This window comes from Heterodontus francisci, chromosome 14 (assembly GCF_036365525.1).
Source record: "Heterodontus francisci isolate sHetFra1 chromosome 14, sHetFra1.hap1, whole genome shotgun sequence".
NCBI classification, from domain to species: Eukaryota; Metazoa; Chordata; class Chondrichthyes; order Heterodontiformes; family Heterodontidae; genus Heterodontus; species Heterodontus francisci.
This window is the reverse complement of record NC_090384.1, coordinates 70,093,458-70,111,649: the sequence shown is the minus strand read 5'-3', so window position 1 is coordinate 70,111,649 and position 18,192 is coordinate 70,093,458. Positions and strand designations below refer to the sequence as shown.

Here is an 18,192-nt window from a genome sequence, read left to right as displayed (position 1 = left end):
CGTGACCTCTTCCACCTAGAAGGACAAGGTGTGGGAACACCACCATCTGCAAGTTTCCCTCCAAGCCACACACCATCCTGACTTGGAAATATATTGCTGTTCCTTCACTGTCGCTGGATCAAAATCCTGGAACTCCTTCTGTAACGGCACTGTGGGTGTACCCATACCAGATGGACTGCAGTGGTTCAAGAAGGCAGCTCACCACAACCTTCTCAAGGGAAATTGAGCATGGGAAGAAATGTTGACTTAGCCAATGATGCCCACATCCCATGAAAGAATAAAAACGGTCCAGATTTCCACACTCACATCCCATGAAACAAATTAATAACAAAAATGTGCAGAAATCATTGGTAGTTTCATAGCCACCAATTTCCCCACAAACTCCAAGCTGTTTACTAAAGAATGGACTTTGACTGAAGCTGACTTGGGAAAATTCCAGATGAGTTTTCTGCTAGAAATGTAAAGCACCCCAACTTGCAATATGGCATTTGGAATCTCCTGCATAATACCTTTTAAATGTCGATGTAAACAACTCTGCATCGAAATTTGGAAAAGCATTTTGGACGATATAGAGTTTTAAAAATTTTTGTACAGTTGAAGTAAAAATGCACATACCCTTTTGGAAAGCAGGTCAAAACACAACTTGTTCTCACTAGTTCCCAGATTAATAATGCCCTGCAAGGTGAGAGGAAAACAAAAATAAAATAATAATCTACAATCTGAAGAATGAGCTACATTCGGATTTACTTTAGAAACTCACCCATAGGTTATTAATTCACAATGTGGGTAATGGGCCAGCCCAATACCAGTTCCAAGTCAAACTCAATTTAAGTCACATAGTGCACTATAATGTAGGATTTTCAGAGCCTGTAATTTGCAACATTAATATTTACCAAATTTATAAACACACAAACAGTATTTAAAACAACCACTGACATTACTGGAAAGGAATTTCCCAGCTTTCTGAAACCAGCAGCCTAAGGTCATAAGAACTAGGAGCAGGCGTAGGAAATTCAGCCTCTCAAGCCTGCTCCGCCATTCAATACGATCATGGCTGATCTTATCTCGGCCTCAACTCCATTTTCCTGCCCGTTCTCCATAACCCTTCAACCCTTTCCTAAGTAAAAATCTGTCTATTTCCTCCTTAAATTTACTCAATGTCCCGGCATCCACCACACTCTCGGGTAGTGAATTCCACAGACTCACGACCCTTTGAGAGAAGTAATTTCTCCTCATCTCTGTTTTAAATCTGCTCCCCCTTATTCTAAAACTATGACCCCTCGTTCTAGATTGCCCCACAAGAGGAAAGATCCTCTCTACATATACTTTGTCAATCCCCTTAATCATCTTATATACCTCAATTAGATCCCCTCTCATTCTCCTAAACTCCAGAGAGTAAAGGCCTAAACTGCTCAATCTCTCTTCATAAGACAAACCCCTCATCCCTGGAATTAATCTAGTGAACCTCCTCTGAACTGCCTCCAATGCAACTACATCCCTCCTCAAGTAAAGGGACCAAAACTGTACGCAATACTCCAGGTGCGGTCTCACTAATGCCTTGTACAGTTGCAACAACACTTCCCTACTTTTATATTCTATTTCTTCAGCAATAAATGCCAAAATTCCATTTGCCTTCTTATTACCTGCTGTAGCTGCATGCTAGCTTTCTGTGATTCATTCACGAGGACACCCAGATCCCTCTGCACCGAAGCATTCTGAAGTTTCTCTCCATTTAGATAATAATTTGCCTTTCTACTCTTCCGACCAAAGTGGATAACCTCACACTTATCCACATTAAACTCCATCTGCCAAATTTTGGCCCATTCACCTAACCTATCCATATCCATTTGTAAATTTCTTATTTCTTTATTGCAACTTACTATCCCACCTATTTTAGTGTCATCTGCAAATTTGGCTATAGTACCTTCCATCCCTGCATCCAAGTCATTAATATATATTGTAAATAGTTGGGGCCCAAGGACCAAACCCTGTGGTACCCCACTAGTTACATCTTGCTAACCAGAAAAAGACCCATTTATCCTGGCTCTCTGTTTTCTGTTGGTTAGCCAATCCTCTATCCAAGCTAATAAATTTCCCCTAACCCCATGTGTATTAACCTTTTGTGCGGCACCTTATCAAATGCCTCCTGGAAGTCCAGAGAGAATACATCTACCGGATACCCCAAACAACAATTAAATGAATACAAATAAATCCCCAAAGGTCACAGCTTGACGGAAAATTATAGCTATTTAATGTGGTTTCAAAACTTACTTCAGGATTCTTGGCTTCATCATACTTATCTGCATGGTAGGCAATATAACCTTCCTGAACTGTTTCACAGACATTATGAAGTTCATTTCCTCTCTTTGATAAATAAATGCTAGTCTCAGGTTGTTGGAATGTTGGATTAAGTTCTGCTTCAGACACAACATCTTTCAGTCCATTTGATAGAGATTTGCTCTGATGTTGCACCAGTCCACTGCTACCATCTTTAGAGGCAGAAGCCGAGGATCGGGCACCACCTGTCTCAGTAGCTTGATCAGAAGACTGCGAGAAGGCCTGGCTGAGGTCCAAGCCCAAGGTCTGCATGGAGCCACCATGCTGAAGTGCGTGCACCATCTGAGCAAATATGGTGAACATTCTGTACTCGTGTTCCCTCTCCAGTTCCATCCGACGCTGCTCCAACTGCATCCGCCTGTCTTCCAGTTCCATGTCCCGTTGCATTCTTCGTTCTTCCATTTGCAGGAAACGTTCCTCCACCACTCTTTGTGCTGTTAGAAACTTGAGAAGAATGTCATCCAAAGGATCCTTCACCCGAGGCGGCTTCCTTTTCCGCCGAAGTCTGTGAAGAGCAGAAAAAGCAGGTCCAGAGGTATGCATCCCAAAGGAAGTACCACTTATATTTGGGTCCATGTAACCTGAAATAAAAAGGTACAGATATAATCATAAACTACATGTCTAATGTGTTTTTTAACATGCAACACTCAAAAGAAAATAAAGGATAATTGTTTTTTTGAAACAAGTCCAGAATGAAAATCTGGAAAATCATTTGGTTTCCAGTTTACTATGGTTTAGCTGTGCAGTGCTGCTGGGTAATAAATCACTTGAACCCATTCATTTTCTTAAATAGTATTTTTAATATAAGAGTAAGAGTGATCACAAAAGGGATGGAATAATCCACTGGATGTGTGTCCTGAAACCTTAAGAGGGGGGAAAAAAGCGAATATTGCTCTGCACAGGTGATAACAAACAAATCACTGACCAATCAAATTGATTAGAGACTTAAATCAGGGATTTTTTTTGTCTTCCTGCCCATCAATTTACACCTCCCACAGCTGTCAATGTCTTTCTCCAGTAAGGTTCTGGGGCTTCGTCCAAATGACCACGACTCATTGTATTTTCAGGACTGGAGAGGATGATGGTGGTGAGCCCAACCAAGCCCAATCCAATCTTTGCCCAGCAGTCATACAACACAACTCAAGTGGGGGTTTGTAGATAGCAAATCAGGAGCAGAAACCATATGATGGTTTTAGCCTCTCTAACTCAAGCATTTTAACATTCATACTAACACCTTAGCTGAGGTCAATAAACTCAGGACAGAAGTGAACCTAAGATCTTCCTAGTCTCAGATACTCATTGGATAAACCTGCTAATACACTGGGGGAGCCTGCTTATTAGTCAAATTTGATTATTAGAAATGCAACTGTTGCACCTAACAAAATGGTACACTTTAAATACGTGCTGTCTAACTTAACAGATCTGGTATACTAGACCTGGTATTGTGCAACAAGATAGGATTAATTAATGACCTCATAGTTAAGACACCCCTAGGCAGCAGCAATCATAATATTTTATATTCAGTTTGAGGGAAAAAAGAGTGTGTCCAAGACTAATATTTTAAACTTAAATAAGGGCAATTATGAGGGCATGAAAGCAGAGCTAGCTAAAGTGAACTGGCAAATTAGCTTAAGGGATAGGCCAATAAAGATGCAGTGGCAGACATTTAAGGGGATATTTCAGAATACACAGAATAAATACATTTCAACGAGAAAGAAAAATTGCAAGGGTGGGACCCGCCATCCGTGGTTAAATAAAACAGTTAAAGGTAATATCAAACTTAAAGAAAAAGCCTATAATTGTGCAAAGATGGGAGGCAGGTCAGAAGAATGGACAGAATATAAAAAACGGAAAAGAATTACTAAAAGATTGAAAAAGAAGACAAAATTAGAGTACAAGAGAAAAACTAGCTAGAAATATAAAAATAGATAGTAAGAGTGTCTATAGATATTTTAAAAAGAAGTTAACAAAGTGAGTGTTGGTCCTATTGAAAGTGAGTCTGGGGAATTAATAATGGATAATAAGGAGATGGCAGCTGAACTGAACAGATATTTTGCATCAGTCTTCACTATTGAGGATACAAGTAACATCCCAGTATTAGCTGTAAGTCAGGAAATAGAAGCGAGGGAGGAACTCAGGAAAATTATAATCACCAGGGAAGTGGTACTGAACAAATTGTTGGAGCTGTGGGCTGATGGACTTCATCCTAGAAAAAAGTGGCTAGTGAGATAGTTAATGCGTTAGTCTTAATTTTCCAAAATTCCCTAGATTCAGGGAAGGTTCCGTTAGATTGGAAAATAGCGAATGTAACTCCTTTATTCAAAAAGGGTGTGTGACAGAAAGCAGGAAACTACAAGCCAGTTAGCTTAACAACTGTCTTAGTGAAAATGTTAGGAGCTATTTTTAAAGACATATTGCAGGGCATTTAGAAAAATTCAAAGTAATCAGGCAGAGTCAACATGGTTTTGTGAAAGGGAAATCATGTTTAACCAATTTATTGGAATTCTTTGAGGCAGTTACATGTGCTGTGGATAAAAGGGGAACCGGTGGATGTATTGCACTTAGATTTCCAGAAGGCATTTGATGAGGTGCCACATCAAAGGTTATTGCAAAAAATAAAAGCTCATGGTGTAGGGGGTAACATATTGGCATGGATAGAAGATTGTCTAGCTAACAGGAAACTGAGAGTAGACATAAAGGAATCATTTTCTGGTTGGCAAGATGTAACGAGTGGTGTGCCACAGGGATCTGTGCTGGGGCCTCAACTTTTTACAATTTATATAAATGACTTAGATGAAGGGACCAAAGGTATGGTTGCTAAATTTGCTGATGACACACAGATAGGTGGGAAAATAACTTGTGAAGAAGACATAAGGAGGCTACAAAGGGAGACAGATAGGTTAAGTGAGTTGGCAAAGACTTGGCAAATGGAGTATAATGTGGGAACGTGTGAAATTGTCCACTTTGGCAGGAAGAATTTAAAAAAAGCATACTATCTAAATGGTGAGAGATTGTAGAGCTCTGAGATGCAGAGGGATCTGGGTGTCCTAGTGCATGAATCGCAAAAGGTTAGTATGCAGGTACAGCACGTAATTAGGAAAGCTAACAGAATGTTAGCGTTTATCGCGAAGGGAATTGAATAAAAAAGTAGGAAGGTTATGCTTCAGCTATACAGGGCATTGGTGAGACCACATCCGAAGTATTGTGTACAGTCTTGGTCTCCTTATTTAAGGAAGGATGTAAATGCGTTGGAGGCAGTACAGAGAAGGTTTATTAGACTCGCACCTGGAATGGGCGGGCTGTCTTATGAGGCAAGGTTGGACAGGCTGGTCTTGTATCCGTTGGAGTTTAGAAGAATAAGAGGCAACTTGATTGAAATATAAGATCCTGAGGGGTCTTGACAGGGTGGATGTAGAAAAGATGTTTCCCCTTGTGGGTGAATCTAGAATTAGGGATCACTGTTTAAAAATAAATGGGCAACCCCTTAAGATAGAGATGAGGAGAAATTTTTTCTCTCAGAGGGTCGTGAGTCTTTGGAATTCCCTTCCTCAAAAGGCAGTGGAAGCAGAGTCTTTGAATATTTTTAAGGCAGCGTTAGATAGATTCTTGATAAGCAAGGGGGTGAAAGGTTATCGGAGGTAGGTGGAAATGTGGAGTAATCCGTTCAGTCATGAACTTATTGAATGGCGGAGCAGGCTCGAAGGGCCGAGTGGCCTACTCCTGCTCTTAATTCATATGTTCGTATGTTCGTATCACATTCATGAATGTATGAAATTCAGTGAGTGAACTGTTAACGTTTACTGATATTGATTCAGAAACAATGAAAGTTCCTCTGAGCATTGAAATACAGCCGTGTCTTGTGGTCAATGCAATGTGCCTTCACAACTGTATGATACTAAATCATTTCACTGTCTGAGTCCCACTATAATTCAGATCTACACCAACAGAATTTGACATTCTGTCAGGCCAGTTAAATCAGAGAGAAATATAACCACTAAGAAAAAATCATTGGTGGCCAAAATAAACAAGTAACAAAATGTAAAGAAAGTATTCAGAGACAAAAGTCATGCATCAGCCTTGGTTCAGTGTAGCACTCTTGCTTCTGAGTCAGAAGGTTCTAGGTTCATGTCCCATTACAGGAATTGAGCACATAACCTAGCCTTCTACTTCTCTCAAATGCACAACCTCTACTACATAGAAAAACAAGGACATCTGGCGCATGGGAACATCACCACCTCCAAGTTCCCCTCCAAGTCACACACCATCCAAACTTGGAACTATCTCACCATTCCTTCATTGTTACTGGGTCAAGATCCTGGAACTCCTTACCGAACAGCACTGTGGAAGCACCTTCACCACATGAGCTGTAGCAGTTTGATATGAGGGATTGGCAATAAATGATGGCCTTGCCATTGATGCCAACAACCTTTGAATGAATAATTAGAAAAGAAATACTGATGGAGTGCTGCAACGTTTGAGATGCTGAATTCTTTGTATGGTCTCTCAGGTGGACAGAAAAGTTAAAATAACATAAAAGTTCTCCTGCTGTCCTGACCAGTAATTATCCCTCACCCAACATCATTGAAAACAATTATCTTGTCATTATCTCATTGCTGTTTGCAGGACCTTGTCTACACAGGGTCAAAAAATAGTTGCATAACCTTTTGGCCATCCTGAGGTTGTGAAAGCACTAAAAATGTTTGTTCTTTTACAACTCCAGGTAATCAAAACAGAATAGACTTTGAAACCCAGGTTCTTTGTTTCCTACGCACTCTATCCTTGGACTAATGACTTAGATTTGTATTTTTTTCAAACTCATGCTGACCATATCTGTAAACATAAGTTAACCATAAAGACTAAATAGTAACAGTTATTATTCCTGGGGAAAATTCCTCACTAACAAGTTATAGAAATTTATGACACAGAAGGAGGGCATTCAGTCCATCATGCCTGTGACAGCTGTTAAGGAGCAATCAGCTTAATCTCATTTTCAGCTCTTGGTCTCTAGCCTTGTAGATTATAATACTTCAAGTCATACCTAAGAACCTTTTAAATGCGATGAGGGTTTCTGCCTCTACCCCACTTTGAGACAGTGAGTTCCAGACCCCCACCACCTTCTGGGTGGAAGTATTTCTCCTCAACTCCCCTCTCGTCCTTCTACCAATTAGTTTAGATCTATGTCACCTGGTTATTGACCTCCCTGCTCAGGGAATAGGTCTTTCCCATCCAATCTATCTAGACTCCTCATAATGTTATACACCTGAATTAAATCTCCCCTCAGCTTTCTCTGTTCCAAAGAAAACAACTTCATAGCGAAAATTTTCCAGTCCTGGCAACATCATCGTAAATATCCTCTGCACCCTCTCCAGTGCAATCACATCCTTCCTGCTAAGTGGTGACCAGAACTGTATACAGTGTTCTAGTGGTGGCCTAACTAGTGCTTTTCACAGTTCTAGTATAACCTTGCTGCACCTATATTCTATGCCTTGGCTAGTCTAGGAAAGTATCCCATGTACTTTCTTAACCACCTTATGTACGTATCCTGCTACCTTCAGGGATCTGTGAACATGCACACAATGTCCCTTTGTTCCTCTACATTTCTCAGCATCCTACCATTTATTGTGCATTCCCTTTCCTCATTTGCACGCCCCAAAGCATTACCTCATTATTCTCCAAACTGAATTCCATTCGCCACTTTTCTGCTCACCTGACCAATCCATGGATATGTTCCTGCAGTCTACAGCTCTCTTCCTCCATCAACCACATGGCCAATTTTGGTATCCTCTGCAAACTTCTTAATCATGCCCTCTACATTTAAGTCTAACTCATTGATATATACCACAAAAAGCAAAGGATCTAGTACTGAGTCCTGTGGAACCCCACTGGAAACAGTCTTCCAGTCATAAAAACACCTATCGACCATTATCCTTTGCTTCCTGCCATTTAGCAAATTTTGGATTCAACTTGCCACTTTTCCTCGATTGCCAAGGCCTTTTACTTTTCTGATCTGTTTACCATGTGAGATCTTGTCAAAAGTCTGACTAAAATCCATGTGGATGACATCAAACACATTACCCTCATGTTACCTCATGTTATCTCCTCAAAAAATTCAATCAAATTAGTTAGACACAACCTTCCCTCAACAAATCCATGTCTTTAATTAATCTATGTTTTCCAAATGATAATTTATACGTCCCTCAGAATTTTTTCCAATAATTTGCCCACCCACGGGTTTGGCCTGACTGGCCTGTAATTACTTGGTCTATCCCTTTCTCTCTTTGTAAACAATGGTACAACAGTAGCAGTATGCCAGTCCTCTGGCACCAGGCCTGTAGCCAGAGAAGAATGGAAAATGATGGTCAGAGCCTTTGCTATTTCCTCCCTCAGTTGTTTCAACATCCTGTGATACAGTTCATCTGGGCCTAAAGATTCATCTACTTTCAAAGATGTTAAAACACCTTACATATTTCAGCTCTTACTACATTCATCCTATCCAATATTTCACTTTTCTCCTTAAGTACAATGTCTGCATTGTTGCCCTCTTTTGTGAAAACAGACAAAAGTATTCCTCAAGAACCATGTCAATGTCTGCCACCATTTCTAATAAGCCCTACTCTTTCCTTCATTATCCTCTTGCTCTTTAAGTATTTATAAAACATCTTTGGGGGTTTTCTTGATTTTGCTTGCCAATTATTTTTTCATGTCCTCTCTTTGCTTTCCTAATTTCCTTTTCAATTTTACCCCTGTACTTTCTATACTCCTTTCTAAAGTGTTGAGCTCACTGTATCTGACATTAGCTTCCCTTTTTTGCTTTATTCTACCCAGTGTGCTCCTTGACATCCAGGGGGGCTTTAGGTTTGGAGGTCCCACCCTCTTTCTTTGTTCTGAACTCTCACTATCTCCTCCTTGAATGCCTCCCACTGCTCTGACACTAATTTACCTTTGTTTGGGATAGAAATGCAATAGTGTACGAATGTGCCTCCGTATAGCTTGCCATAATCATGTGACTTCTACTATGAGGCACTCTGACTGCAGGCAGCCTTTGCAGTCAGTTCATTAAAAGACACAGTACACACCAGACTTTTGCCCTGTGAGCTCGTAACATGGTGTCAGTGTGGAGCTGAGATGGAGTGTTGAAGAGCTGTTTAGAAGCACAGCTACGGAACAAAGGCCACAGAAATGGTCAGAATTGCTAAAAGCTGCTAAAAGCCACAGGAAGCTACAGAAAAGGAACAAAAAAAAACTGATGAAAGCACTGGGTAAGACTTAACGGCCACAAATTTTCCTCTGCCTGCGCCGGTCAAAATGAAAGTTGTCATTAATGTCAATTCATTAAAAGATACAGTATACACCAGACTGTTGTCTTGTGAGCTCATAACAACCTTCAAGTAACTGTTTCCAGTCTACTTTGTTCAATCACATCTCAGCTTAGTAAAATCAACCTTTCCCCAGTTGAGAACTTTTACTTCTGGTCTGTTTTTGTCCTTTTCCATAATTATGCTAAATCTAACTGAATTATGATCACTACCACCAAAATGCAACCCTACTGATAACTCTTCCACCTGCCCTACTTCATTGCCTAATGAAAAGTCCAGAACTGCCCCTTTTCTTGTTGGGCTTGCTACATCCTGGCTGAAGAAAGCTTTCCTGAAGGTGTTGCAATTTGCATACGTATTAGCTCTTCTATCTCCCTCTGATTATTTGGGAGCCTCTAGTACACTCCTAGCAGTGTGATTGTCCTTTTTTTAGTTTTTCTGTTCAACCAATGTGGCTTTATGATAATGATCCTGCAAGCATTTCGCCTTCCTCACAGCTGTGGTTGTTTCTTTAACCAATATTGTATCACTCTCCTTTTTTTAATCTCCCTCTCTTTCTTGACTGAAAGCCCTGTAATCAGGAATCTTGAGCTGCCGTTCCAGCCCTTCTTAGGCCACCTTACAGTATTAGCTATATCATACTTCCAAGTGTCTATCTGTACCCTCAGGTCATCTGCCTCATTCACACAACTCATTGCATTGAATTATTTACCATCAAGCACTGGCAAACTCCTTTGCTGTCTATTTTCTAGCCTTTGTTTCCTTTGCCTTTCATACTTGCTTACTAATTTTCTGCTTTCCATTTCCAACTTTGTTCTCTCCCTTCCGAATCTACACTTAGGTATCCATCTCTCTGCCAAGCTAGTTTAAAGCTCCCCTAACAGAGTAATAGCAAACCTTCCTGTGACAATATTGGTCTCAGCCCTTTTGAGGTGCAACCCCTCTGGCTTGTACAGGTTCCACCTCCCCTAAAACCAGTTCAAATACCAGGAATCTGAAGTCCTTCATCCTGCACCATCTTTCCTGCTATGGATTCATTTGCACTCGCTTCCTGTTTCTGTACTCACTCGTGTGCAGCATCAAACGTTTCACTTTTATTCATTCAACGGGTTGTGGGTGTCATTGGTAACACCAGCATTTAATACCCATCCCTCTTTGCCCTTGAGAAGGTGGTATGAACCACCTTCTTGAATACAACCGAGTGGCTTGCTAGGCCATTTCAGAAGGCAGTTAAGAATTAACCACATTTCTGTGTGTCGTGAGTCACATATAGACCAGACTGGGTGAGGACAGCTGGTTTCCTTCTATAAAGGACATAGTGATGGAAACCACACCGGCCAAATGGAAACATATTAATTTCGTCATATGGAACACTACTTGAACTTTTACTGGATATTGAACATAACTTGTTTAAAAGGACCACACAGCTGAGCGGCTAAAACATGGCTGCACATTTGCATTCTGAGACAGTTGAATTGAGAGACAATGGAAGGGCTCACTGATTCAATTAACACGATTGGTCTGGGCAACAGTGATGATCCACATCTGTCTGTGTAAGAGCCAGCACTCCACCGAATGTGTCTAGTAAGCTTTGAAGAATCAACAATCCTCCCCAGAAGAAGCTGTTTCAAACAAAGAGCTGGCCACATGACTTACCTGCTGGCCAGACTGGAAACTGTTTGAATTATGCCTCACAATAAAGGCAGACTGCAACTGAACTTCAAGAAGACATCACCTCTCTCTCTGTCTCTCTCTCAAGCAAAGTCCCAGGGACCCACAGAAGCAGCTTAAGCCTCAAGATAGAGGACCTTTTCAGTCTTCTGGTACCAGGGAAACAAGTTTGAAAATGTGCACTGGGCCCCAGCGAGAACTGCAAGACTTCAACTCCAATCAAGGACTTTACAGCAAAACTAAAGACAGTAACTGATTTCCATTTACTACTCCAATCGCCCCCCCCTTTATTCTTTCGCCCCCTCTGTATCTATTTGTGCATGTGTTTCTCTCAGATGCATGCTAGCGAGGTTGCAATGCTTATTTTAATAATTTTAACTGAGTTAGACTGATAAGGTTAATAAACTTACATCTTTCTTGTTTAAACCTAAGGGATCCTGTCTGGTTGGTTCATTTACAATTACAATTAGAAAGCAATGAGCAACGCCTCACTGAAGTGAAGCTAATAACACTGTGTTTTAAAAGTTAAACCCTGTTATGGCCAAATCAGGAAAGGGCCAAGAGGGGAACCTGAGACCCCTTCCTCACCCGGTCATAACAACATTAGTAAATCAGATGGATTTTTATGGTAATTCAGTAATGGTCATTATGGTCACCGTTACTGATTCTAGCTTTATATTCCAGATTTTATTTAATCATTTGAATTCTCTAGCTGCTGTGATGGGATGTGAACTCTGCCTCTGGATCATGAGTACAGGCCGCTGGGTTATTAGTACAGTACCATAACCATTGTGTTTCTGTACCCCTAGAGATTACTACTTTGTGGTCTTGCTTATTAATTTTCTTCCTATCTCCCCAAAATGTGCCTGCAGGACCTCATACCACATTCTACCTGTGCCATTGGTACAGAGCAAGACTTCTAGCTGTTCACCCTCTTCCCTCGGAATATTCTCCAGCTGCTCAGTGACGTCCTTGACCCTGGCACAGGGAGGCAATATACCATCCTGGAATCACATCAGTGGCCACAAAAACTCGTGTCTGTTCCCCTAACTATTGAATCCCTTAACACTATTGCTTTTCTGACTTTCCTCCTTCCCCACTCTGCAGCTGAGCCACCCATGGTAGTATGAACTTGGCTGTAGCTGTACTTCCCAGAAGTACCTTAGTCCTCCTCAGTATTCAGAACTGAATACCAAATCGGGAGCGAGACGCACTCAGGGGACTTCTGCACCACTTGCCTGGTCCTTCTCATCTGGTCCCTCTCTCTGCACATTCTAAACTACAGCGTGCCCATCTCCTGAAATGTGCTATCCATGTAGCTCTCAACCTTGCGGATGCATTTCCAGGTGCTGCTCAAGCTCTGAAAACTGGAATTGAAGCTTCTTCAACTGATGGCACTCCCTGCACATGTGGTTGTCCAGGGCACGAGAAGCATTCTGGAGTTCCCACATGACACAAGATGTGCTTTTGATACGACTGAGGGGCCTTGCCAGGCCTCTATTTATAAGATTACTTAACAGAATTAAACACAAGACTTGTCTGTGATCTAGACAAAAAACACTCGTTGGCTACTCACCAATAATAGCTCCTGCCTCAGAATAAGTACCTGCTTAATTTTCAGAAACTTCCAGCAGTAGAACCTTCAGCATATGCAGCTAGCTACTATATGTGATGTTTATACAGGGCGAAGAAAAACATGCTGTGTGGTTACTGATTTACTGATTAACCCCTCCAGTCACAAAGCCATTTGATCCTCGAGCTGTCCGTATTTCAAACATTGTGTGGGGGATGGGTGCAAACACAAGTTAGTCCTGCATTTTATTTCCCCCAGTACAAAAACTCAAAATTGAACTTCTCTGTTAAACTTCTACTTCACTGGGCTTGCTTTTGTGCCTACTTTCAAATGGAAGTATAGTTTTTTTAAAATAAAAGTCTGCTCCAATACAGGAAAGTGCTCCTTTTCTCTTTCTGTACCTTCAAATATTTGCTTGATTCAATAGTTTTACAATGCATATCTACAACCCAAGCTTTGTGGTCACAAGTATGTAGTTAAAAGCACCGTGTTTTACCTAATTCACCTTTGCACTGTTGCGTTTATCTATTTTCTGTGAATGCAGTGTTCTGCAATGTTTGAGCACCAACTGATCGTGGGATAAAGCAATCAGTAATGGTTTTGTTGTGTTGTTGGTTTTCAACATATATGTACCAAACACTATGAGACTGTTTGATAAGTTAGATGAAGGGTTCTTTATTACAGAATAACAGAATTACAGGAGAGCTCTACAATGCACATGCTACCTGCTGACTAACAGTGTTCCAACTACTGCATCACATGTTGATCTTTACTGTAATAAAAGCAAAATACTGCGGATGCTGGAAATCTGAAACAAAAACAAGAAATGCTGGATTCACTCAGCAGGTCTGGCAGCATCTGTGGAAAGAGAAGCAGAGTTAACGTTTCGGGTCAGTGACCCTTCTTCGGAACTGACAAATATTAGAAAAGTCACAGATTATAAACAAGTGAGGTGGGGGTTGGGCAAGAGATAACAAAGGAGAAGGTGCAGATTGGACCAGGCCACATTGCTGACCAAAAGGTCACGGAGCAAAGGCAAACAATATGTTAATGTGAAGTTTACTGTGATGTGCATATCAAACTATTTACATATTCAGTGGTATGTTAACTAGTATTCAGGAAGTTAAAGAAATATCACAACATTCCCCTTTCCCTAAATACAAAAGTTACATAAGTTATAAGCTATGTACATGATGAAATAGGATAATTGTGGCAATATTTACATATGGATGGATTCTCACATTAATTATTCAAGTGTCGCTGAAACGTTCAGGTGGTCTGCTGACTCAAACTGATCAGCTAACAGTGAAACTTTGCTGAGATCTGGAATTGTCAATTCTTTTCTCCTGGCCTAGGTCTAGACTGACAGTTATCTTGTACTTGGGTGTTGTACTTATCATTTTCCTTAACTCCATTCTTAGAACTTGAATGTGAACGTGTTCTTGACTCTACAGGCGTGTTAGGCATAATGCTGTTGGATAACTCTCTCAGCTGGCATCTGTTCCTTCTCAACATTGCTCCATTCAGGGTGGTTACCTTGTGGGCCATGGCTCATTATAGATCTTGGACACTTCTGCATTGAACCATGTCTTCTCTTGCAGGTGGATCACTCTGATCTCCTGTCCAAACTGCAGAGCAGTTAACTCCATGCCTGCATGCTTGTCATGTGTGATTTTCATCTTCTCTTGTCTTGTCAATAGTTTATCTTGGACTGATGACCAAATGGTGACTCGGAAGAGTTGTCCTGAATTGCCTTCCAAACATGATCTCTGCTGAGGTTGGTAATCCTGCGTCTAGTGGTGTTGCTCGTAGGTGCAACTTTGCTCTTTGGATGTCTTGATTAGTCTGCTTACACTTCAAAATTAATTACTGTCCGTACCATGCTTTCAGCTAATCCATTTGACCTTGGATAATGTGGAGTTGATGTAACATGATTTATAGTCCACTTTTCGCATGTCTTGAAATGGTGTACGTGGAATGTTATTTAAAACTATCTCCTCTGGGCAACCAAAAAGGCTGAAAATTGCACTCATTGCTTTTGCTACCGATGTGCTTGATGTATCCCTGAGTTGACGAATGATAAAAATTTGGAGAAGTAGTTGGTAATGAGTAAAGAATCATCACCTCTGACAGTAAATAAGTTAGTGGCTATTCTTGGCCATGGATGTGATGGAACATCATGGAGATGGAGTGGTTCTCTGTGTTGGCTTGGTTGATGCTCTTGACATGCATTGCACATCCTCACTGCTTGTTCTATTACATTATTGATCCCTGGCCAACAAACTGTCTCACGTGCAAGTCGTCTTGACTTTTCAATGCCCATGTGACCTTGATGTAATTGTGTAAGGATATCTTGATGAAATGTTCTTGGATTCAACACCTGTATATCTTTAAAAATGACACCACTGGATATTCCTAATTCGTCACGATATAGCAAAAAGATTCTGAGGTCTGTGGGAATCTTCTGCATTGTATCTGGCCATCCATTGATGATGAGCTGCTATAATGCTCTTAGAACAGGATCTCTGGAAGTCTCTGTTGGAGCTCTTCATGTTTCTTCTGTCCAAATCGCATTAGGCCAGTGTTGTACACATCTTATAGCTCTCCATCTATTTCATCTACTTGGACATCTAACGGTACATCTTCTGCCATCTTAGGGTTGGGTAGTCGGCTCAATGTATCAGACGTAACCATGAGGTTTCTAGGTTTGTAGGGCCTGTTTCAGTGCTGTATCTCTAAATAAATAAAAACATGCGGTGTGGCTCAGGAACACCTTAAAGCATCCCAAGCCAATATGAAGAAATGGGCAGACAAGAATGCAACCCGCAATTTTCAACCAGGGGATGAAGTATTAGTGTTGTTACTGATCCAGGGGGAACCATTAAAAGCACGGTTCAGTGGCCCATATAAAGTGATCAAAAGTGTGGTTCAGGTAGATTACTTGATTGACACCCCTGATCATTGGTAGAAGAACCGGTTGTGTGACATCAATATGTTAAAACAATCTTATCGCAGGGAGGAGGATATGTCAGGTAATCGGGACTGTTGAGAAGGAAAAGGATAGTGAGGATGAAGCAGAAGGAGGCCTAGAAAATTCTCAGATTGAACCTCCAACTATCTGCTTAGCGAATACAGAATGGCTAGGAAAATTGGACAACATGCTTTTGCACTTAGATGCAAAACAACGTAAAGACCTTACCAGGCTTTTCACAACATTAAAAAGAGTCGGTAGGGATAAGCCAGGGTGTACAACCTTAGCCACAGATGATGTGGATATAGGGGAATCCATTGCTTTAAAGCAACATCCTTACCGTTTAAATCCGGACAAACAGGCCCAAGTAAAAGCAGAAATCCAATACATGCTGCAAAACGATTTGGTCAAACCTAGTCAAAGCAGCTGGAGTTCACCAATAGTATTAGTGCTTAAACCTGACAGGTCAACCCGATTTTGCATAGACTACAGAAAAGCATTACGACCCAATGAGAAACGGGTTTAGGGTTCCCTCTCAGCCTTCACCTGGTCTTACAGTAACAGGGTTTAATTTTAAACACACCATGTTTTTAGCTCCCCTTGGTGAATCCTTGTTCACTAACTTCCAATTACAAGGCCAAGAAACTTGCCAAACAGATTTTCTTTGGTTGAACTTAAACTCTAATTCGGTTAATGCTTATGGAAACGCAATGCACCCATGTTAGCATGTATACGCGATATGCACATGCAGATAGAGACAGAAGAGAGCAGAAGAAATAAAGTGGAAAAGTTTGAGGCAATATCTGAAGATGGTTTTGGTTACTGTTCTTTGAGCTCACTGTAAAGCCCTTGATTGTAGGTAGGTCTTGCTTTTCATTGGGGCCCAGTATTCTTCTTAAACCATATTTGATGTAGGAGACTTTTCTCTTTTGAAGTTCATGTCTCCTGTGTGGGTCCAGAGGCTTGTGAGAAAGAGATGGGAGCAGACAGGAGGGGTCTTCTCACTCCAGGAGCAAACAGTCTTTCTCAGTTCAAACTCTTTGTCCAATCCAGAAAAACCCAGGTTGCCAAGTAAGTTAGTCACGCGACTAGCTGGTCTGACCATGTCTGTTTGTGGATTCTCGTCTTAGCCGACCCTGGAATGTCCCTTCTTACACACAATACCTGGTGCTCAAAGTCCATTTTGGGTTAAATTGGAGCAGGGAATAGCCCCTTTGTCCCTCCAAGCACTGTCTGTTAGTATGCACAAATGTTTTTCCAGCCAAGGGTTTGGTGATTTTTTTTTATCAAGTCCTTTCTTCACTTCAGTAACAGTTTAAAATCAATGTTCATATGACAAAATTAATATGCCTCATTCTTGGCAGATGGGGGCCTGCATGACAAAAGTCAGTTCATGAAGAAGGCAGGCTCCCACCAAATTCCACGCTTAGAAGACTGTATTGACAAAGTGGGCAGTGCTGAGTTTCTTACCAAATCGACTTGTTAAAAGGATATCGGCAAGTTCCTTTGACTCCTCGAGCCAAAGAGATATCAGCTTTTGCAACACCAGACAGTCTTTATCAGTGCTGTGTGATGCCATTTGGGCTAAAAAATGCCCCTAGCCACTTTTCAAAGATTAATGAATCAGGTGGTAGCCAGTGTTCCCTTCTGTGTAGTGTATCTGGATGATGTACTAATATACAGTAACACTAGGCAAGAACACTTAAACCAGCTAAAGATTCTGTTTAAAAAGTTGCAAGCAGCCAACTTAATAGTAAATCTGGCAAAAAGCGAATTCGGAAAAGCAAGAGTAACTTAACTCGGACACATAGTGGAGGAAGGACAAGTATTGCCAGAAATAGCAAAAGTACAATCCTTAGTGGAGGTTCCTATCCCTAAACCTAAACATGAAATAATGAGGTTTTTAGGGATGTGCAGTTTTTACAGAAAGTTTGTATGGAATTTTAGTGCTGTGGCTGTTCCATTAACCCATTTGTTACAAAAGAAGAAAACCATCAGAGGAGGCGAAACTGGAACTGCAGACAGATGACCCGAATGTCTGGTTATCTGAAACCTTTTTTAGGAAGTTAAAGGACCCAAAGGATGGATTAAACAGAACTTCCTTGCTTGAGGCTCAGCAAGCCAACCCAGTATTAAAAAATAAAAGCAAAATACTGCGGATGCTGGAAATCTGAAACAAAAACAAGAAATGCTGGATTCACTCAGCAGGTCTGGCAGCATCTGTGGAAAGAGAAGCAGAGTTAACGTTTCGGGTCAGTGACCCTTCTTCGGAACTGACAAATATTAGAAAAGTCACAGATTATAAACAAGTGAGGTGGGGGTTG

The 18,192-nt window shown here is 41.0% G+C and overlaps 1 protein-coding gene across 1 annotated transcript in view; it reads right to left on the bottom strand.

The window, feature by feature from the left end:
• LOC137376913 (uncharacterized) overlaps positions 1 to 18,192 on the bottom strand; it is a 158,162-nt gene that overhangs the window by 69,299 nt on the left and 70,671 nt on the right. Inside the window, exons 20-27 of the mRNA XM_068045868.1 lie at positions 14,802 to 14,961; positions 14,434 to 14,690; positions 13,403 to 13,544; positions 12,207 to 12,328; positions 9,758 to 9,984; positions 8,595 to 8,771; positions 2,272 to 2,918; positions 616 to 675 (exon numbers count right to left, since the gene is read on the bottom strand). Of these exons, the coding sequence (XP_067901969.1) occupies positions 616 to 675; positions 2,272 to 2,918; positions 8,595 to 8,771; positions 9,758 to 9,984; positions 12,207 to 12,328; positions 13,403 to 13,544; positions 14,434 to 14,690; positions 14,802 to 14,961 (1,792 nt within the window). The remainder of the gene's footprint in view (positions 1 to 615; positions 676 to 2,271; positions 2,919 to 8,594; positions 8,772 to 9,757; positions 9,985 to 12,206; positions 12,329 to 13,402; positions 13,545 to 14,433; positions 14,691 to 14,801; positions 14,962 to 18,192) is intronic.